Source organism: Jaculus jaculus, chromosome 1 (assembly GCF_020740685.1).
Source record: "Jaculus jaculus isolate mJacJac1 chromosome 1, mJacJac1.mat.Y.cur, whole genome shotgun sequence".
NCBI classification, from domain to species: domain Eukaryota; kingdom Metazoa; phylum Chordata; class Mammalia; order Rodentia; family Dipodidae; genus Jaculus; species Jaculus jaculus.
Genome location: NC_059102.1, coordinates 215,934,060 through 215,951,531, shown reverse-complemented (window position 1 = coordinate 215,951,531; position 17,472 = coordinate 215,934,060). Strand labels below are relative to the sequence as shown.

The 17,472-nt window shown below is 37.9% G+C and overlaps 1 protein-coding gene across 2 annotated transcripts; it reads right to left on the bottom strand.

Moving 5' to 3' along the window:
* Window positions 1-418: 418 nt before the first annotated feature.
* Ufsp2 (UFM1 specific peptidase 2) lies at window positions 419-17,359 on the bottom strand. 2 transcript variants are annotated; one of them, XM_045157243.1, is made up of 13 exons: window positions 17,206-17,359; window positions 15,628-15,701; window positions 15,249-15,327; window positions 13,141-13,324; window positions 12,994-13,060; window positions 11,477-11,634; window positions 10,762-10,954; window positions 8,822-8,968; window positions 5,245-5,409; window positions 4,928-5,052; window positions 2,416-2,492; window positions 1,148-1,272; window positions 419-672 (listed from the first exon to the last, which is right to left on the bottom strand). In XM_045157243.1, the coding sequence occupies exons 3-13, from the start codon at window positions 15,310-15,312 to the stop codon at window positions 586-588; spliced, it is 1,392 nt and encodes a 463-aa protein (XP_045013178.1). In that variant the 5' UTR covers window positions 15,313-15,327; window positions 15,628-15,701; window positions 17,206-17,359; the 3' UTR covers window positions 419-585. The 2 variants fall into 2 exon arrangements, with proteins under 2 accessions (XP_045013178.1, XP_012806090.2); XM_012950636.2 differs by lacking the exon at window positions 15,628-15,701 and having other exon boundaries at window positions 17,206-17,357.
* Window positions 17,360-17,472: the final 113 nt, after the last annotated feature.

The window sequence follows — 17,472 nt, the reverse complement described above, 5'->3', positions numbered from 1 at the left end:
AAATCTCTGTAGTATTTACCAACTTTCAGAAAAAAAAAAAACAACAGTTTAAACCATTAAACCAAACTTTTACTTATTTGTTTATTTATTAGAGAGAAAGAATAGGCATGCTAGGGCTTCTAGCCACTGCAAATTAAGTCCAGACACATGTGCCACTTTGTGCATCTGGCTTTACATGAGTTCTGGAGAACTGAACCTGGATCCATAGGCTTTGCAAGCAATCACATTAACTGCTGAGCCATGTCCCCAACTCCAAATTTATTTTTTTTTGTTTATTTTTATTTATTTATTTGAGAGCGACAGAGGCAGAGAGACAGAGAGAGAGAGAGAGAGAGAGAGAGAGAGAGAGAGAGAATGGGCACACCAGGGCCTTCAGCCACTGCAAACAAACTCCAGACACGTGCGGCCCCTTGTACATCTGGCTAACATGGGTCCTGGGGAATCGAGCCTCAAACTGGGATCCTTAGGCTTCACAGGCAAATGCTTAAACATTAAGCCATCTCTCCAGCCCAAAATTTATTTTTAAATTAAACTTATTTTTAACATCATAATACCATTTTGCTACAGTCTTTGAATTCATGATAATTAAAAAATATTTGGTCGTTGAGGAAGGCATAAGTTATAGTAAGCATCCTTGTTCCAAAAGTCTGGGCCCTTCCATCCACACCAGCCCTGGATTTGGGAGAAGAGGAAGAAAAACCTTTAACAAAACTCCATTACATAGTGGTAATTGTTGTTTGTTTTAATTATCTTTACTTTTTTTTGCTTAGTTATTTTTGGTTTAATCTAAAATAATAACATTTATCTATTATTCTTTGCTCCTACTTCAAGACATTGATAAACTTCAATATATTTTCATGCAAATCTATAAAATATCCACAGGAGTATATCATGAGATTTGCATTCCATTGTGTAGTTTTATAACAGAAGTTTTTACATATTTAACCTGTATTTTGTGTTGCATTTATTGTCTTCCTCATGTCTTCCCTATATATTCACAGTTACTCCTGACAACCTTAGTAAGACCTCCATTCAGCAAGGATCACGGATCTTGGCTTATTAGCTTTCTGTTATCAGCCAGGTTGCTAATCTTCATTCCTGGGTTTTTTTTGCTTTGTGTCTAAATTTGTGTTAGATGGATTCTTACCTTTTCCAAGATAACTTGCAGATCTTCAGCACCTGAATAATGTGGGTCTAGAATCAGAAATTTTATCTGTCCTGTAACTTCATTCCATGCAACTCCTAGTATTGTGTGAGCCAAAACTCCTCCTCCTAGAGAAGAAATATGAAATAAAATAGGGCATAAATTAATTTCAACTGCTTATTCAATTAAAATTTTAAAATGGCTCATTTTGTCCATTAATTTAACATAGCACTAGAATAAACAGACTGTCCTATATTGTAAAAGACAATGACAAATATACTCTGAAAGAATAAGATTACATCTTTCAACAAACACAAAATGCAACCCTATCAAACAAAGTTTATATGCCCTTAGAATTCCAAAAGAATTCAGAAAGAAACCTCTCCCATATAAGTACAGTCACTGGTGTGGTACCTCTCCCAGCAGAAGTCCTATTGCATTTCCAGTGATGCAGGCCTTCCATACATTAGGTTTGCTGTGACTCAGTGGCACCAATCTCCATGTCATACCTAGTAGCATGTAGCTTGTTCTACCATTACAGGACAGATCTTCATAGAATAATGAATCTTTAGGCCACTTAATCAGATTTTACTTTTTACAAATAAAGCCCAGAGAACTTAAATATTCTGCTGTGCAAAACAGCTAGCCAAGTTGGGAATTGAGTCATAATGGTTGGTCACATGAACAAACATATGTGTATGCTTTTATGTGTGTGGGTAACGTGTGTGTATGTGCATATTTGTATGTGTGTGGGTAATATGTATGCATGTGTACTCCTGTTGGCTGCCTTCCTGCACACTCTCCTCTTTATTTACTGAGATGATGTCTCTCACTCGAGCACAGAGCTGGATGATGAAGTGAATCTAGCGTGCCAGCCTGCCCAGGGATTACAGGTGGCAGCCATACCCACCCAGCATTTATGTGAGTGCTGGGAGTCTGAACTCTTGTCCTGTGCATGTATGGCAAGTGCTTTAATCTACTGAGCCATCTCTTTAGCACCCATCACCACTTCTCAATACTATTTTCAGCTCTGAAATGTTTAAACAGAGCTGTCATCTCTCATCTTAGCCTTTACTCTGCTTAGTAAATCTTTTTTTTTTTTTAACTTCCCTACCAATTTTGGAAAATTTTAAAAAGTCCAAAGATCAATAAGTATGGTATAAAAACTAATTTAAAAAATGTTTAAGATGATTGGTTTTTATGTGGCATTTAAACCTTATAGTAATGAGTTTTACTTATTCATCACTCTGCTAAGAGTCCAGACATCTTACCGATCATTACTGGAGTGCCCTCACTCTGGAAATGGTTAGCCAGTTGCCGTCCCTGAGAGGCCATCTCTGAACCTTGGCTGTGAAGAAACCATTTACCAACAGATAAAGTACTTCCCACAAGTAAGGAGTTTGGGGAGACAATGTTTTCTACCTTTTTGTTTTGTTTTGTTTTCTTTTTGGTTAATAAAAAAATAGAAAGTTAAAATAAAAATTACATGGTAGAGACCTGACTTAGAGAGCTAGTTAAAGGAATATAATATCTAAATATTTAAGGCTACTAACTACAGAAGAAGAAACAGAAAGCCTTTGCTTCTAGAATTGCATAAAGAAGGTTTCGAAGTCTTGACATGAGATTGACACTAGTCATCTTGATGCCCAGGAGGGCTTTTGGGATAGATTTAATTATCAGAAAAATCAGTTCGAGCCTTGGGTTCTTGTCTTTTTTTCTGTGGGTCCTCTGAGTCTGTGTTTTTCTTGTTTTAAATTAGGCCCAAGAACACTTGATAGAAGAGACTCAAGGACTAATAACATGTCTGTGAAAACCCCACAATGTTTTCAAATGCAGCACAATATTTTAAGGGGGATTTAGACGCATTGCACACTTTTATTTTTGAAAAGAAAGAAGTTGTGAAGAAAGTATAGCTATCCATTTACTTAAGATAATGTTGTATCCCAATAAATCCATTGTAAAGTAAAAATACTGTGCATTAGGGAGGCAGAGGTAGGAGGATTACTGGGAGTTCGAGGCCACGGTGAGACTCCATAGTGAATTCCAGGTTGGTCTGGGCTAGAGTGAGACCCTACCTCAAAAAAAAAAAAAAAAAAAAAAAAATTCTGAGCCAGGTATGGTGGTGCATGCCTTTAATCCCAGCCCTCGGGAGGCAGAGGTAGGAGAATCGCTGTGGGTTTGAGGCCACCCTGAGACTACGTAGTTAATTCCAGGACAGCCTGAGCTAGAGTGAAACCCTACCTCAAAAAAAAAAAAAAAAATAAATAAATAAAAAATTTATGAGCTAGGTATGGTGGTACATGCCTTTCATTCCAGCACTTGGGAGGCAGAGGTGGGAGGATCACTGTGAGTTCGAGGTCACCCTGAGACTACACAGTGAATTCTAGGTCAGCCTGGGCTACAGTAAGACCCTACCTCAAAAAAACAAAAACCAAAACAAATTCTGTGCAGCTAAGAACCAAACATCATAGCTTAGCAACACAGTCTACAGTGTTTTGCTTTCTGACTGACTGAATGACAGAGCTAGTCTTCTGTTGTTGCCTTATTATTACCACATATGGATGGCAGAAAGATCAAATACAAAATCTCAAAAACAATTTGTACTGCATTCCTACTGCTTGTGCATCATTATGTTGTAAAAACAAATCTCAAGTTGCATCATTGTTAGAAATGAGGTACCAGGTGGTGCTAAACCTTAGCTTTTGGCAGAATGGTAATGTATAAAGTTTTAGTGTACCAAAACTTTAATTTTGGAAAACAGTTCTTCACCAATTAATTTGCCATTATTTAGTACTGATTTCCATAATTACTCCAAATTCCATTTGTGAACTCAGACATATTACAGTACGTGAACAACAAGGGTACTGCTATAGTTATCAATAAAATAAATTTTAAAAATAAGCTCATACCATAAGGAGTTTTGTAAGTTATGTTGAGAGAAAGTGATATTCATTAATTTATATTTTCTGATATTTTAATAATAGAATTGTGGGAAAATAAAATGAATGTATTTGGAGCATTTATAACATCTAAGGAAGAAAAATGGCAGGTGACAAACCTAAAGGTAGGTCAAGGATCAATATTCAGTTTCTTTCTTTGCAAGACTTTTTGAAGATTTAAGCACAAAAACACTAGACTTTATATGACTTCATCCAAAGATAATATATTTCTAAGTTTTCCTTGTACAGTTTAAAATTAGGCCTATAACATGCATAGTTTATAAATAAAATCAGAATCTTCCAAAAAAAATACAATCAAGCATAAATGTGGAGATAATGAAAAAAAGAATAAAAAAATAAATGAAGGAAAAAATAAGTTTTTGGGCTGGAGAAATGACTTAGTGGTTAAGGCGCTTGCCTATATAGCCAAAGGACCCAGGTGGTTTTTTTTTTTTTTTTCCCAAGATAAGAGTCTCACTCTAGCCCAGGCTGACCTGGAATTCACTGTGTAGTCTCAGGGTGGCTTCAAACTCATGGCGATCCTTCTACCTCTGCCTCCTGAGTGCTAGGATTAAAGGTGTGTGCCACCATGCCTGGCAGGACCCAGATTTGATTCCCCAGGACCCATGTAAGCCAGATGCACAAGGGGGTGCATGCATATGGAGTTTTTTGCATTGGCTGGAGGCCCTGGCATGCCCATGCGCGCTCTCTCTCTCTTTCTCTCTCCCTCCCTCCCTATTTTTTCTCTCTCTCAAATAAAGAAAAATTTAAAAAAGTTTTCTATTTACCAGAAATGACAAAATATCACTTGAAATGATTTATTAGTTTCATAAAGTGACCTTACCTGACAAACAGTATTTTTGAAGTTACACCAATCAATTGGTTTAGAACCAGCTGTACCTCAATAGATCCGATCCATTGCCGTGACCCGACAAATGTTGCTGGCTTGTCACCGGCATCAACTAGAGCCTTTATATATTTAGAAATATAAAAAAAATCACATGCATGAGAGCCACTATAATTATACTTAGAGCATTTCCCCCTGATTACCAGTATAGGAGTATATTTTTCCTTCAACACACAAATAAATGTATGCTATAAAGTAATAGTGATAAATGGCATACTAAGGACTAATTATGATTTAACATGGCATGTTTGTACCTGCTGAATTTCTCTGTGTGTTGGAATGGACCTCTCTGTGTACCCCTGATGTTTGAACCAAGAGCAAATAGTCTGTAGAGATCGATAAGCACAGCCCCAGCCATTGTCATCTATCCGATCCTGCATGTAATGATGATAACCATATGTGCCTTGGACCACACGAATCTGTATAAAAAGAAGAAATGTAGAAATATACTAAGTCCATATTTTATACATATAATTGTGTCATGTTTACTATTCTAAGAGTTTGATAATTACTCTATAAAATATATATAAACATACATTCACAGAATGATTTAATTTTATATTGTTTACTTTTTCTTAAAGGTCAAAGTCCTTGCCACTGGACCCAGAAAGATGTGCCCTTTGGCCTCCTTTCCAACTTTAGCTCCTGTACTTTTCCTTATTATTAATCCACTATAGCTTCCGATATGCCATGGACAATGTTATCATAAACCCTTATGATGTTCTTAGCTAGAAACATACTCTTCTCAAATAATTGACAGCTTGTACCCTTCCTTCATTTAAGTCTCTGTTCAAATTTAAAAGGCCTTTCACAAACACACAAACAGCCACACCTAAAATTCCATGATCACTCTCTCACTCACCCTTTCCAATGGCATCATTTCATCTGTCCATATCTATACATGATGTGTATATGCTTAAAACTTCAAAGCACTTACACCTATTTCACATATAACCATTCATCACCTTTTAAATCTGTCTATTCACACTAATATATATTTGCATGTGCTATCTCCCCATATGCTTAAATCACCTCTAGATTATTTATAAAATATAAAACAATGTAAATGCTATGTCAATGGTTATTATACACACTGTTCAGGATATAATAACAAGAGAAAAAGTTATATATTCAGTGCAAAACTTTTTCCCAAATTAAAAAAGTTTTATCTATTTGAGAGAGAGAGATATTGAGAGGGGCGGGGGAGTGTGAGAGAGATTGGGCACACAAGGGCCTTTTGCCACTGCAAATGAACTCCACATGCATGTGCTGCTTTGTACATCTGGCTTTATGTGGGATCTGGAGAATCAAATCCAAGCCACCAAGTTTTGCAAGCAAGTGCCTTTAACCACTGAGTCATCTCCCCAGTCCCCTCCCAGATATTTTTGATCTAGGATTGTTGAAACCTGCAGACATGGAGGGTGCCTGTGGAGGGTGCCTTTGTAAGAGCTCTTCTTGGGACTATGTTGAGGAGGTTAGTGGATAAAGAGAAAGCATACAGATTGTTAATGTTCTAGTTCTTAAATTGAATAGGAACCTCTGGTATTTATTTCTTTGCTATACTGTGAAATTTATATATGTTGTAGACACAGATCAAATATTACACAATCAAATATAAATGCTTTCTGCATCTTTGTAACACAGGTAGGGTCTACCAATCTGATTGTCAAAATTAATCAGCACTCAATCAATGCTTTCTTGTAAGTACTTGGACTAGGGAGATAGATCAGTGGATAAAATACTTGCTGAGCAAACATGAGGACTGGAGTTCAGATCCCCAACATCCATTTAAATGCCAGGTGGGCATGGCAACCCACCTCTAAACTCAAAAATTCAGGAGGCAGAGAATGGCAATCTCCAGGACAAGCTGCTAGGCAGGCTAGTTTAATAGCAAACTCTGGTATAATAGAGGGACCCTGTTTCAGTAAATAAAGTGTACAGCCATTAAACAAGACACCTGGCATCAAACTTTGGCTTCCTACACATACATGCACACACATGCATGTACACCTGGACATACATGTGCCTATATGCAGATCACACAAATTAAAAACGTTTAATAACAAATATGTGGTATAGTACATACTGTAGATAGGTTCTAAAAATAGCGTGAGTCAAAATATTTGTCAGAATTGGGCTGGAGAGATGGCTTAGCGGTTAAGCGCTTGCCTGTGAAGCCTAAGGACCCCGGTTCAAGGCTCGGTTCCCCAGGTCCCACGTTAGCCAGATGCACAAGGGGGCGTACGCGTCTGGAGCTCGTTTGCAGAGGCTGGAAGCCCTGGCACGCCCATTCTCTCTCTCTCTCTCCCTCTATCTGTCTTTCTCTCTGTGTCTGTTGTTCTCAAATAAATAAATAAAAAAATTAAAAAAAATTTGTCAGAATCATGTAGAAAACCATGAAGATATTTTTCCCATTTAAAGAAATTTACTTATTTGCAAGCAGAGGGAAAGGGGGGGGGAGGGGAAGAAGATGAATGAGTGAATGGGTGCACCAGGGCTTCTAGCCAGTGTAAACAAACTCCAAATGCACGTGCCACTTTGTGCATCTGGCTTATGTGGATCCTGGGTTATCAAACCCCAGTCATTAGGCTTTGAAGGCAAGGACCTTAACTGCTGAGCCATCTCCCCAGCTCTCACGAACAGTGTTATTGTATCACCACAGACTATGATTTTTGTATTTCCTATTTTATGATTCTATGACCGACAGGAAGATTTTGAACAAGGAATAGGTCTTTTAAAGATTTCCTTCTATTCTTCTACAAATAAATGAAATTATACTCCTGAAAAGTTAACTAAAGCTATACACAGACATAAATGATTAACACCCACCTACAGTTCTTACTATAGGAAACCACTTTGTCCACAGCCTTTGCATAAAAAGATCCTTTCTTACCCAGGAGTGGTGGTGCATGCCTTTAATCCCAGCACTTAGGAGGCAGAGGTAGAAGGATCACTAGAAGTTCGAGGCCACCCTGAGAATACAGAGTGAATTCCAGGTCAGCCTGGTCTAGACTAAGAGCCTACCTCGAGAAACCAAAAAGAAAAACCTTTCTTATTGGCCTACACATATCCTTAATTTTACCCCTCTCCTTACCCTTCGCCAATCCATGTTGCACTGAGCTACCTGTCATGAGGGACTATGCAGGTACATGCTATACAGAAAGCTTTAAGCCTTGGATTTGTCTTACAATGTGGTTTGGTTAGAATATTCCCTTCATTAACATGATTTATCTTGTTTAGAATTTAAAAAAAAAAAGGAAAGTCTTTAAAGAAATCAAAGAATGGAATTTTAGCAAGAGAAAGGTATGTATTTTTTTTTAATTTTTAAATTTTTACTAACATTTTCCATGATTATAAAAAAAATCCCATGGTAATCCCCTCCCTCCCCACCCCCACACTCTCCCCTTTGAAATTCCATTCTCCATCATATGGATTTTTATTCTTAATTGTTTTAGATCATTCATTACTGTGATCTTAAATGATATCTCAAACTATGGCTTAAGAGAGACAGGTAACAAATTAACTTTTTGGAATGATATACATTATGGATTAATTCTTAAGATTTCTCTTGGGAGGCAACAAAAAAACAATGACAACGATCTCATAAAACCACTAGTTAGCTGGTTAGCTGGGTGTGGTGGCACACGCCTTTAATCCCAGCACTCAGGAGGCAGATGTAGGAGAATTGCCATTAGTTCAAGGCCACTCTGAGACTAAACAGTGAATTCCAGGTCAGCCTGGGCCAGAACAAGACCCTACCTCAAAAAACCAAAAACAAAATAAAAAAACAAAACAAAGCAGCACAACAAAAAACCCACCAGTTAAACTTACCACACCAGCCTCTATGTTAGGTGGATTAAGATAAGCATGTGGATTTCTAACGTAACCATCTTTGTATGGTTCACCTGGAAAGTGATAAGCATTAGACTTTTTGAAGTAAGGTCTGTCATGAGGCAGATTGAAGAGATCATGTAGCTCCTATATGAAATGAGAATCAATGAAGATTAATCAATAAAGTTAATGATTTAGATTCTTAGTTAATAAACTAAAGTTAATTTTTTTTTATAGGATAGTGCTTTATATTTATTCTTGAGAGAGAAAGGCAGAGAGAGAAAGACAATGAGAACGCCAAAGTCCCTAGCCACTGCAAATGAACTCCAGATGCATGAGCCATCTAGTGCATCTGGTTTATGTGGGTCCTGGGGAATCAAACCTGGATCCTCCGGCTTTGCAGGCAAGCACCTTGTGGTAGTTTAAATAGATGGCCTCCAATATATTCAGGATTGTGTTAAACTTTGTAATTTATCTGTAGCCACCTGGCTGGAGGAGGTATTACTGTGGGTCCAGCCCTAAGGTGTGGGGGTGGATTATAATTCCAGTCTAAAGATGTGCAGGAGCTTTTTCTGGAGTTCCAGAAGTGTGCTTGCTTGCTAGTAGTGGTGGCTTGAGATAATTTAAATCTAACCTAAAGACTGGTTTTGAAACAGCCTTGTAAATGAGAAATTATAATTCACAATGATATAATTATATGAAAGTATTTTGAAAAATCATATTTACAGTACTTTATAAATATAAGAGTTAGTAATTAAATTACAGAGCAGAAGTTGATGGTTAAATCCTACTGGAACAGCATGAATAGACAAATATACACAGATGTTTGAAATACACTATTTTTACAACTGCATCAAAACATGAAATAGAAGCCGGTGTGGTGGCACACACCTTTAATCCCAGCACTCGGGAGGCAGAGGTAGGAGGATTGCCATGAGTTCGAGGCCACCCTGAGACTCCATAGTGAATTCCAGGTCAGCCTGGGCTAGAGTGAGACCCTACCTCGAAAAACCACCACCACCAACAACAAAAAACTCCCGAAAACATGAAATAGGCCAGGCATGGTGACACATGTTTTTAATCCCAGCAGTTGGGAGGCAGAAGTAGAAGGATCTATATGAATTCAAGCCCAGCCTGGGACTACAGAGTGAGTTCCAAGTCAGCTTGGGCTTGGAAAAACAACAACAAAACCCAAACAAACAAAAAAAACCCACATAAAATAGTTACTTTTAAAAGTCTGACCTATCTCTTGTATACTCTAGTAGTGTAAGCAGATTAGCTAGTACCTCATACTAGTAGTATATAAAGAGTAGCATTCCTTCTTTAAGAGACAGAGTTTAGGAAGATACTTCAGGGTATAATTTGATAGGTACTATGTCAGGCCTCATGTCAAAAAGATATATTCTAAAAAGCAGACCAGTTGACAATAAATCTAGTTTCTTCAAATACTGGACATGTTTTCTCCAAAATTTTTCTAAAGAAACTTAAATAACCTTATTTATGACAACAATATACCACAAATCACAATAAGAATTAGCATAAATTCTAACTTTGCTACCTTAACTATTCCTGCTTTTTCACAAATGTGAAAGTAGCAGATGAGAAGAGGAATCTGTTAACATTCATTAGCTACTCTAGGCATGTAAATATCTTTCCATTTCTATTTTTCAACATGGAAAAAAAATCATAGACTATATGAGCCATATTGAGCATTTGAAATTACAATGTTGAATATGTGTTACATATTATACTAAACCATTATTTTTTCACTAATAAGTATATATGAAAAAGTTCTATGAAAATAAACAATATGGAAAACCAAGTCCATTTCTATATTTTAAAATAAATCGCTACGTTATTTCCATTTACTAGAAGTTATAATTAAATATAAAATGAACAACTGTCATTATTTTTCTTATGAATAAGTTAGCTGGTTTTACCTTTCTATAGGTATGCAGGTGATCATCTGGAATTCCTGATGGATATGAAATGGTTACAAGATTTTTTTCTCCTGGTAATAAAAAATGCAGTGGTTCAGGGACCACAATAGATGTCCCTTTCAAATACTTCAAAATGCATTTTTCCATATCAGTTAGTTGATTGTGAATTGCATCCACTAGAAGTTTACGAACTCTGTGGAGTGGGATATTTAAGCTCATTAACAAAAGTCATAGTGGCTACTGAATGAAAATGAAAGTTACCCCTAACATAATTTAAAAAAACTAGATTGAACAAGGTTTGTTAAAGGAAGACTAAATCATGCAAAGTCAAAGAAATTTCATATTTGCTCTGGGTAATGAAGGGAAAACCTTCAGGTTTTATCCCAAGCTATTCTATTTCTTCCAAATAAACTTTTTTTTTTTCTTTTGGTTCTTTGAATTTTAGGGTCTATCTGTAGCCCAGGCTGACCTGGAATTCACTATGTATTCTCAGAGTGGCCTCAAATTCACAGCGATCCTCCTACCTCTGCCTCTTGAGGGCTGGGATTAAAAGCGTGTGCCACCATACTCGCCTCAAATATACATTTACCACTAAATGACTTTTAGGGTAATAACAAGGAACACATCACAGCAAACACAACCACCACCCTGCATATGGGCTCTGATTCTTCTGGGGAATGGTCCACATTAACATGACAGCATTACTGTAACATACCTTCCCCATGCTTCTTCTGGACCAACAGATACAACTGCATCGACTGGCAAGGTCATCATGATGTAGTGGTGTCCTCCATTTTCCCTTTCGATGACAGGGGTTATGGCTGCCACAGAGGTTGTCATTTCCAGCATAAGATCTATATTTACTACTTGAGTCTACACAGATAGTGTAAGTGTCAACTTGTGCAACATTAACACTATAGAAAAGGTGAATAAGAAGCTTTTTACAGGGGAATACATAAAGCTATAGTCTAGTAAACAAAGGAAATTCCTATGCTTTAAAACACTCTGTAGGACTTGGAAGAGTGAATGTAGAGATAGAATTTGATTGATCATGTACTGATGAATGCTAAAGTCAGGCCTAGGTTAACTGGAGTTACACCAGTCTCTCTACTTTTGTACAAATGAACACTATAAAGTAACCACATATCAAAATAACTTTTTAAAAAAATTTTTAAATTTTTCTTTATTTGAGAGGGGGGGGAGGAAGGGAGGGAGGAAGGGAGGGAGAGAATGGATATGCCAGGGCCTCCAGCCACTGCAAACGAACTCCAGATGCATGGGCCCCCTTGTGCATCTGGCTTACATGAGTCCTGGGGAATCGAACTTGGGTCCTTTGGCTTTGTAGGCAAGTACCTTAACCACTAAGCCATCTTTCCAGCTCACATCAAAATAACTTTAAAAATAATATATGCTTGTCATGTAGAACAATTCCAAAACTACTTTCTGGGTCTCAAACAGATTTGGAAAAATAAAGGATGGTAGGAGTCAGACTTCTCAATGGGACTAGTCAGGACCTTTGTGGGTCGAAGTGGAATTGGAGGCACAGATATGGCTTATGTAGGTACATATGAATATGTACTGCAAATGTGTACATATATTTATAGAGTAAATCTGTGTGTGCACCATGGAGAATGGCTGGATTCTAAGTGACAATAGGGAAAGTACACGTTCCATCTTGAACATGTTATGGATGGAAAACAGGGCACTCAAAAATACAATGTCAGGGCAGGGGTGACAGCACACTCAATACTGTCATTGCCATGCAAGCATGAGGACCCGAGTTTGATCCCAGGAACCCATGTGTCCACAGCTGGGTGTGGTGGTTGTGTGCTTGTATTCCCAGTGCTGAGGAACACATAAGCTACTACAATATACTCCTGCAGCATCAAGTTTCAACTCTTTTATTTGCTTTTAAGCAATTTGTAAATATACTCAAATCTATTTTATTTGCAAAGGAGCAAAGAGAGCATTAAAACAAAACCTTGTATGATATACACTGCAATGAAATAAAACAATGTGTAAAACAGACCCACACCTCATTACCCACAGCCTCATTACTCTAATTTATATTCTGACCAAGTAAGAGGGGTTAGATCAAGGTGTCTCCTAAGATCTCACTCAGTCTCAAATTTAAGGATTTTACACACATATATATGGTGGTTTTTTTAGGTAGGGTCTTATTCCAGCGGATGTAATATTTTTATCAGTAGAGAAGACAGATGAATTTCTTACCATGTTTGATAGATTTTTGTCTTTCTTTCTCATGAATCTTCGTTTTGTATCTTCTTGTTGCCCAAACCTAATTTTTTTAATACATAGACATTTACAAATATGAAATGATATTTTAAAAATCTTCCAGAAATCTTTAAATGTACTCACTGAATAAACTGTATTATGGTCTTACAAGCAGAGCTGTCAGTCAATTCTCCTGGGATGGAGTTTATGTCACTGTTCGGCCATATATACACTGAACTGTTGGAAATTTTGAATACAAGCGCATCTGAAGAAAGTTTGGTGGACAAGTCACTCAGCACATGGTTTAGTGCCTTCTTGATACAAATTTCTAAATTAAAAGAAAATAGAAGTTAAGAAAAATCTTAAACTTTTCAACATCCATGCTTCTAAACACAACAAAAGGAAGTATAATAAAATTGACTCTGAATACTCATGCCCTATTTTTTTACTTTTATTTATTTGACAGAGAGAAAGAAGGAGAAAGAGAGAGAGAGAATGGGCATACCGGGTTCCAGATGCATGCACCCCCTTGTGCATCTGGCTTACGTGGGTAATCGAACCTGGGTACTTTGGCTTTGCAGACAAACACCTTTACTGCTAAGCCATCCCTCAAACCCTCATGCCTTATTTTTAACCACTGTAACAATTCGAAAATGTCCCCCCCCCCTCGCTCTATGTGCGTGTAAAGGCCAGAGGTTGACAATGAGTATCTTCCTTACTCTCTCCCTTATGTTTTTTTTTTTTTTTTTCCTTTTTGAATCAAGCCCAACAGAACTGGCCTTTTTTGTTTTAGTTAAGGTATCTCACTGAGCACAGAGCTCACAGATTCAGCTAGAATTGCTAGCTAGTTAGAAAGTCCCAGGAATCTTCCTGTCTCCATCTCTCTAGTGCTAGGATTACAGGTGTGCTCACTGGGCCTTACTTTTTATGTGGGTGCTGACAATCTGAACTCAGACTGTCATGCTTGTGCAGCAATCATTTACCAACTGAACCATCTCCCTAACCCCTTTCCTATCTTTAAAAAAAGATAAAATTCTTAGACCATAAAATCTATTTATTTATTATTATTATCGTTTTTTTTGAGGTAGGGTCTCACTCTAGCCCAGGCTGACCTGGAATTCACTATGGAGTCTCAGGGTGGCCTCAAACTCACGGTGATCCTCCAACCTCTCCCTCCCAAGTGCTGGGATTAAAGGCATGTGCCACCATGCACGGCAAAATTTATTTTTTAAAGCATAAAACTCAATGACTTTCGGCACAATCACAAAATTTTGCAATCATTACTATCTAGTTCTAGAATGTTTTTATCACCCAAAAAGAAATGCTGTTCCTAGATCAGCCACACTTTGTTGCCTTTGTTTCATGCCTCATCTTTCCCATCCTCCTGGGACTCTAATGCTCTATCACTACAGATCATATTTTTTTCATGAATGCCTTCATGAGTATGTGTGTGCATGAGTATATCAGGCCTTCTTCCACTACAAACCAACTCCAGATGCATATGCATGTGCTACTTTGTGTATCTGTCTTTACTGGGGTACTAGGTAATCTAACCTAGCCATCAGACTTGACAAGCAAGCACCTTTAACTGCTGAACAATCTGCCAAGGCCCAGGCCTCATATTCTGTAGCTCCTACTATAGCCATTCTCCCCTAAGTTTCAGACTTAAACAAATACTTGTTGAGAATTTGCAGTTGATGTCTCCAATGGGGTCTCAAAAGAAATGAACCTCAAGCAAAATATCATACTCCTTCTCTGATATTCTTTATTTATGTTCTTGGCAATAGCTCAAGCCAGAAGCAGGAAGAAATCCTTGAATTTGCTTTATATGAATTTTGTTGATTTTTTTCTTGTAAGGGCCACATAACATTCCAATATAACATGATATAATAAGGACTGTGGGTGGGGACCCAGAGTTAGATGCAACTGCACATCTCCTGCAATTTTAGGTACACCATTTACACCGTGGTCATTTGGGAATATTCACATATTTTGTGATAATTTTCTTCAAGATTAAAGTTTCCCAAGGAAAGGGACATCCTTATTAATTTGTACAGAGGTGTCCCGTGGGGGTGGCAAGGATGCTAGAATATAGAGTCTAAATTTTATACCCATGTAATTCACTTATTAAACATATGATCTTACTTTATTTTTTTCTATCTTTAGCTTATTTTCATTTACAAAATGGAGAGAATCTCAATATAAATCACCATTAATTTTATAATGAAAGGGAAACTCTTTGGAAGACCTACCATTAGCAGTTGCTAGCTGAAAAGCCAGATCAAGGCCTCCTCTTATTCTGAAAAGTAGATCCATCAGTTCTTAAACAACCTATAACAAATAAGGGCACAGTTCCCTTGTAAAGCAAGAGAAATTCATCCTTACATAAACTATTTTAGTTTAGGGTACGGCATTAATTAAGCTTGAGCCTTCTACTGATTTCATAAGTTAATTAATTCCTTAGTTTATGCACAACTATACAACCTTCCTCTAAATTATACAACATGGATTTTAAATCATTCCTCCATACTGAAATCATGTAGGGAGCATAAAACTCTGATATCTGGGTGGTCTGCCAGAGATGGTGATTAACTGGGGAAGGTAGACCCAAGCACTCTGCTCTCTGCTTACATGCCAGCGATTCCAGTGTGAAACGAAGGGTGAGAAGCTCGGCCTTAAGACAGTTTTTTCTGAAGACAGTTTTTCTGGAGACAGTAATGGGAGGGAATTATGATCAAAAATATGAAAATTGCCAATAATAAGTTCAAAAAATCAAAAATATTACAGTCCAGATGAATTTAGAAATGACAGAAAAGCATCAATTGTAATGAACTTAAGTCTACAAATAGCAAGAGCCCAATATGATGTCACTTTATGGTCAAGCGAATGAGAGGAAAGTAGTATAATATGATGGTCAAAGTATAAACTGGTAGAACTTTTCTTAAATGGTGCAACAGTTATTTCGTATGTAGAAATTTAGTCTAAGAAAATCTGCAAAATACACAAAGATTACTGTATAAAGATGTCAACTGCCAATAGACTAAATAATCATAAACCTCATACAGTTAGAACATAGCTATAACATAGGACAAGGCTGGCAACTGACAGAAGAAAGCACTTGCTGGAAATTTTGTTAACAAGTTACAACACATGTTGGAAACTCAGCATAATTCAAGTTTGAGTATTTTTTTAATGCTGTAAATTGGAAGTAAACTTGCCTTTGGTAATTGGATACTCTACAATGAGAGTCACCTTTATCACAACTCAAGTTGTAGCTTAATAGAGTTTCAAGTAAACCCATTAAGTAGATTAAAATAAAAAAAGGAAGAAAGAAAGCACTTGCAGAATGAAGCTGACCAGCAGTTAAGTTGGGACATGTCTTGAGTTTCAGGTAGTAGATGATATACGTAAAAAGGCATGCATCATTTTGTGTGTGTGTGTGTGTAAGACAAAGGGTGGGGAAGGGCAAGGAAAAGATCTTGAGGGGTTTCAAAGATTTTATCAGATTCTCAAACTGGGTCCTCCAAAGGCACAAGAGCTTACTCTGAAGCAAAGAGCAAGTACCACCACTTTGGGTGCTAAAAATTACACATTGGACATATCTTAACTATGACCCTCAGAACACTATTAAGCAGGTTCCATTACAAATTTTCTCATTTTACATATCCCTTGTCATATTTCTATGAGTACCTGTTTGATTCTACAAATCGTAACCTGCGGAAAGGTAATGTATGTCTCGTAATCTATGTCTCAATTCTGCTCTGGAATTTATTCTAAGGAAGCAATCAAGAATGGGCAAGACATATTTGGCCTCAATGTCATCCTTTTATACTACTGTTGTTTATTATAACAAAAACTAAGATCCCAAAGACTCGATTATTGATTTCGGGGACGAGGTAGGTTTGTCAAGGGTGATTTCCAAATGTTTGGTAGGCACAATGTGAGGAGCTGAGGTGCCTTGTAGCGAAGGTCATTCTGGAGGAGGAGCAGATGTGGGCAAGAGGTGGAAACGATGCGCCGAAACTGAATTTGCTGGGTGTTAAACATATGTTACTAAGTGAAAGTAAAGTTAGATTTATGAATTGCACTAAGGACAAAAGTCTAAGCAGGAGATGCCACAGGGAGAGAAAACATAAGGTGCCAAGTATCCCCGAAGCACCAACACCTAGGAAAGGGAGTGCAGGGCAAACAGAACTGCTGGGACCTCACCGGAGCTAAGGCGGTAGAGTATCAGCCTTACGTCACGTCTGTCTTTCCCAGATCAAAAAACAGGGCCTGGTTCTCAAAATGCTTCCTCCAGCGAGAGGACGGCGGGGCGCGCGTCCCGGCGCCGCCGCGCTGCCATCGAGGGCCCGTCGGCTTCCTTCCGGGGTGCGGGGCCCAGGGGCGGCTGGCCGGGAAACTCGGCGCGGGCAGACTGACGCCCCGCACGTCCGCGAGCGCCGGAGCCGAGGCGCGCACGTCAGCCCCACGCCC

Coding starts and splice junctions, on each gene's coding strand:
- Ufsp2 (XM_045157243.1), bottom strand. CDS start 15,312: ATGGATCTACTTTTCAGAATAAGAGGAGGCCTTGATCTGGCTTTTCAG. Junction 10,955..11,476: donor CCAGAAGAAGCATGGGGAAG/GTATGTTACAGT, acceptor CCCACTCCACAG/AGTTCGTAAACTTCTAGTGG. Junction 673..1,147: donor TGCAAGTTATCTTGGAAAAG/GTAAGAATCCAT, acceptor TCCCAAATCCAG/GGCTGGTGTGGATGGAAGGG.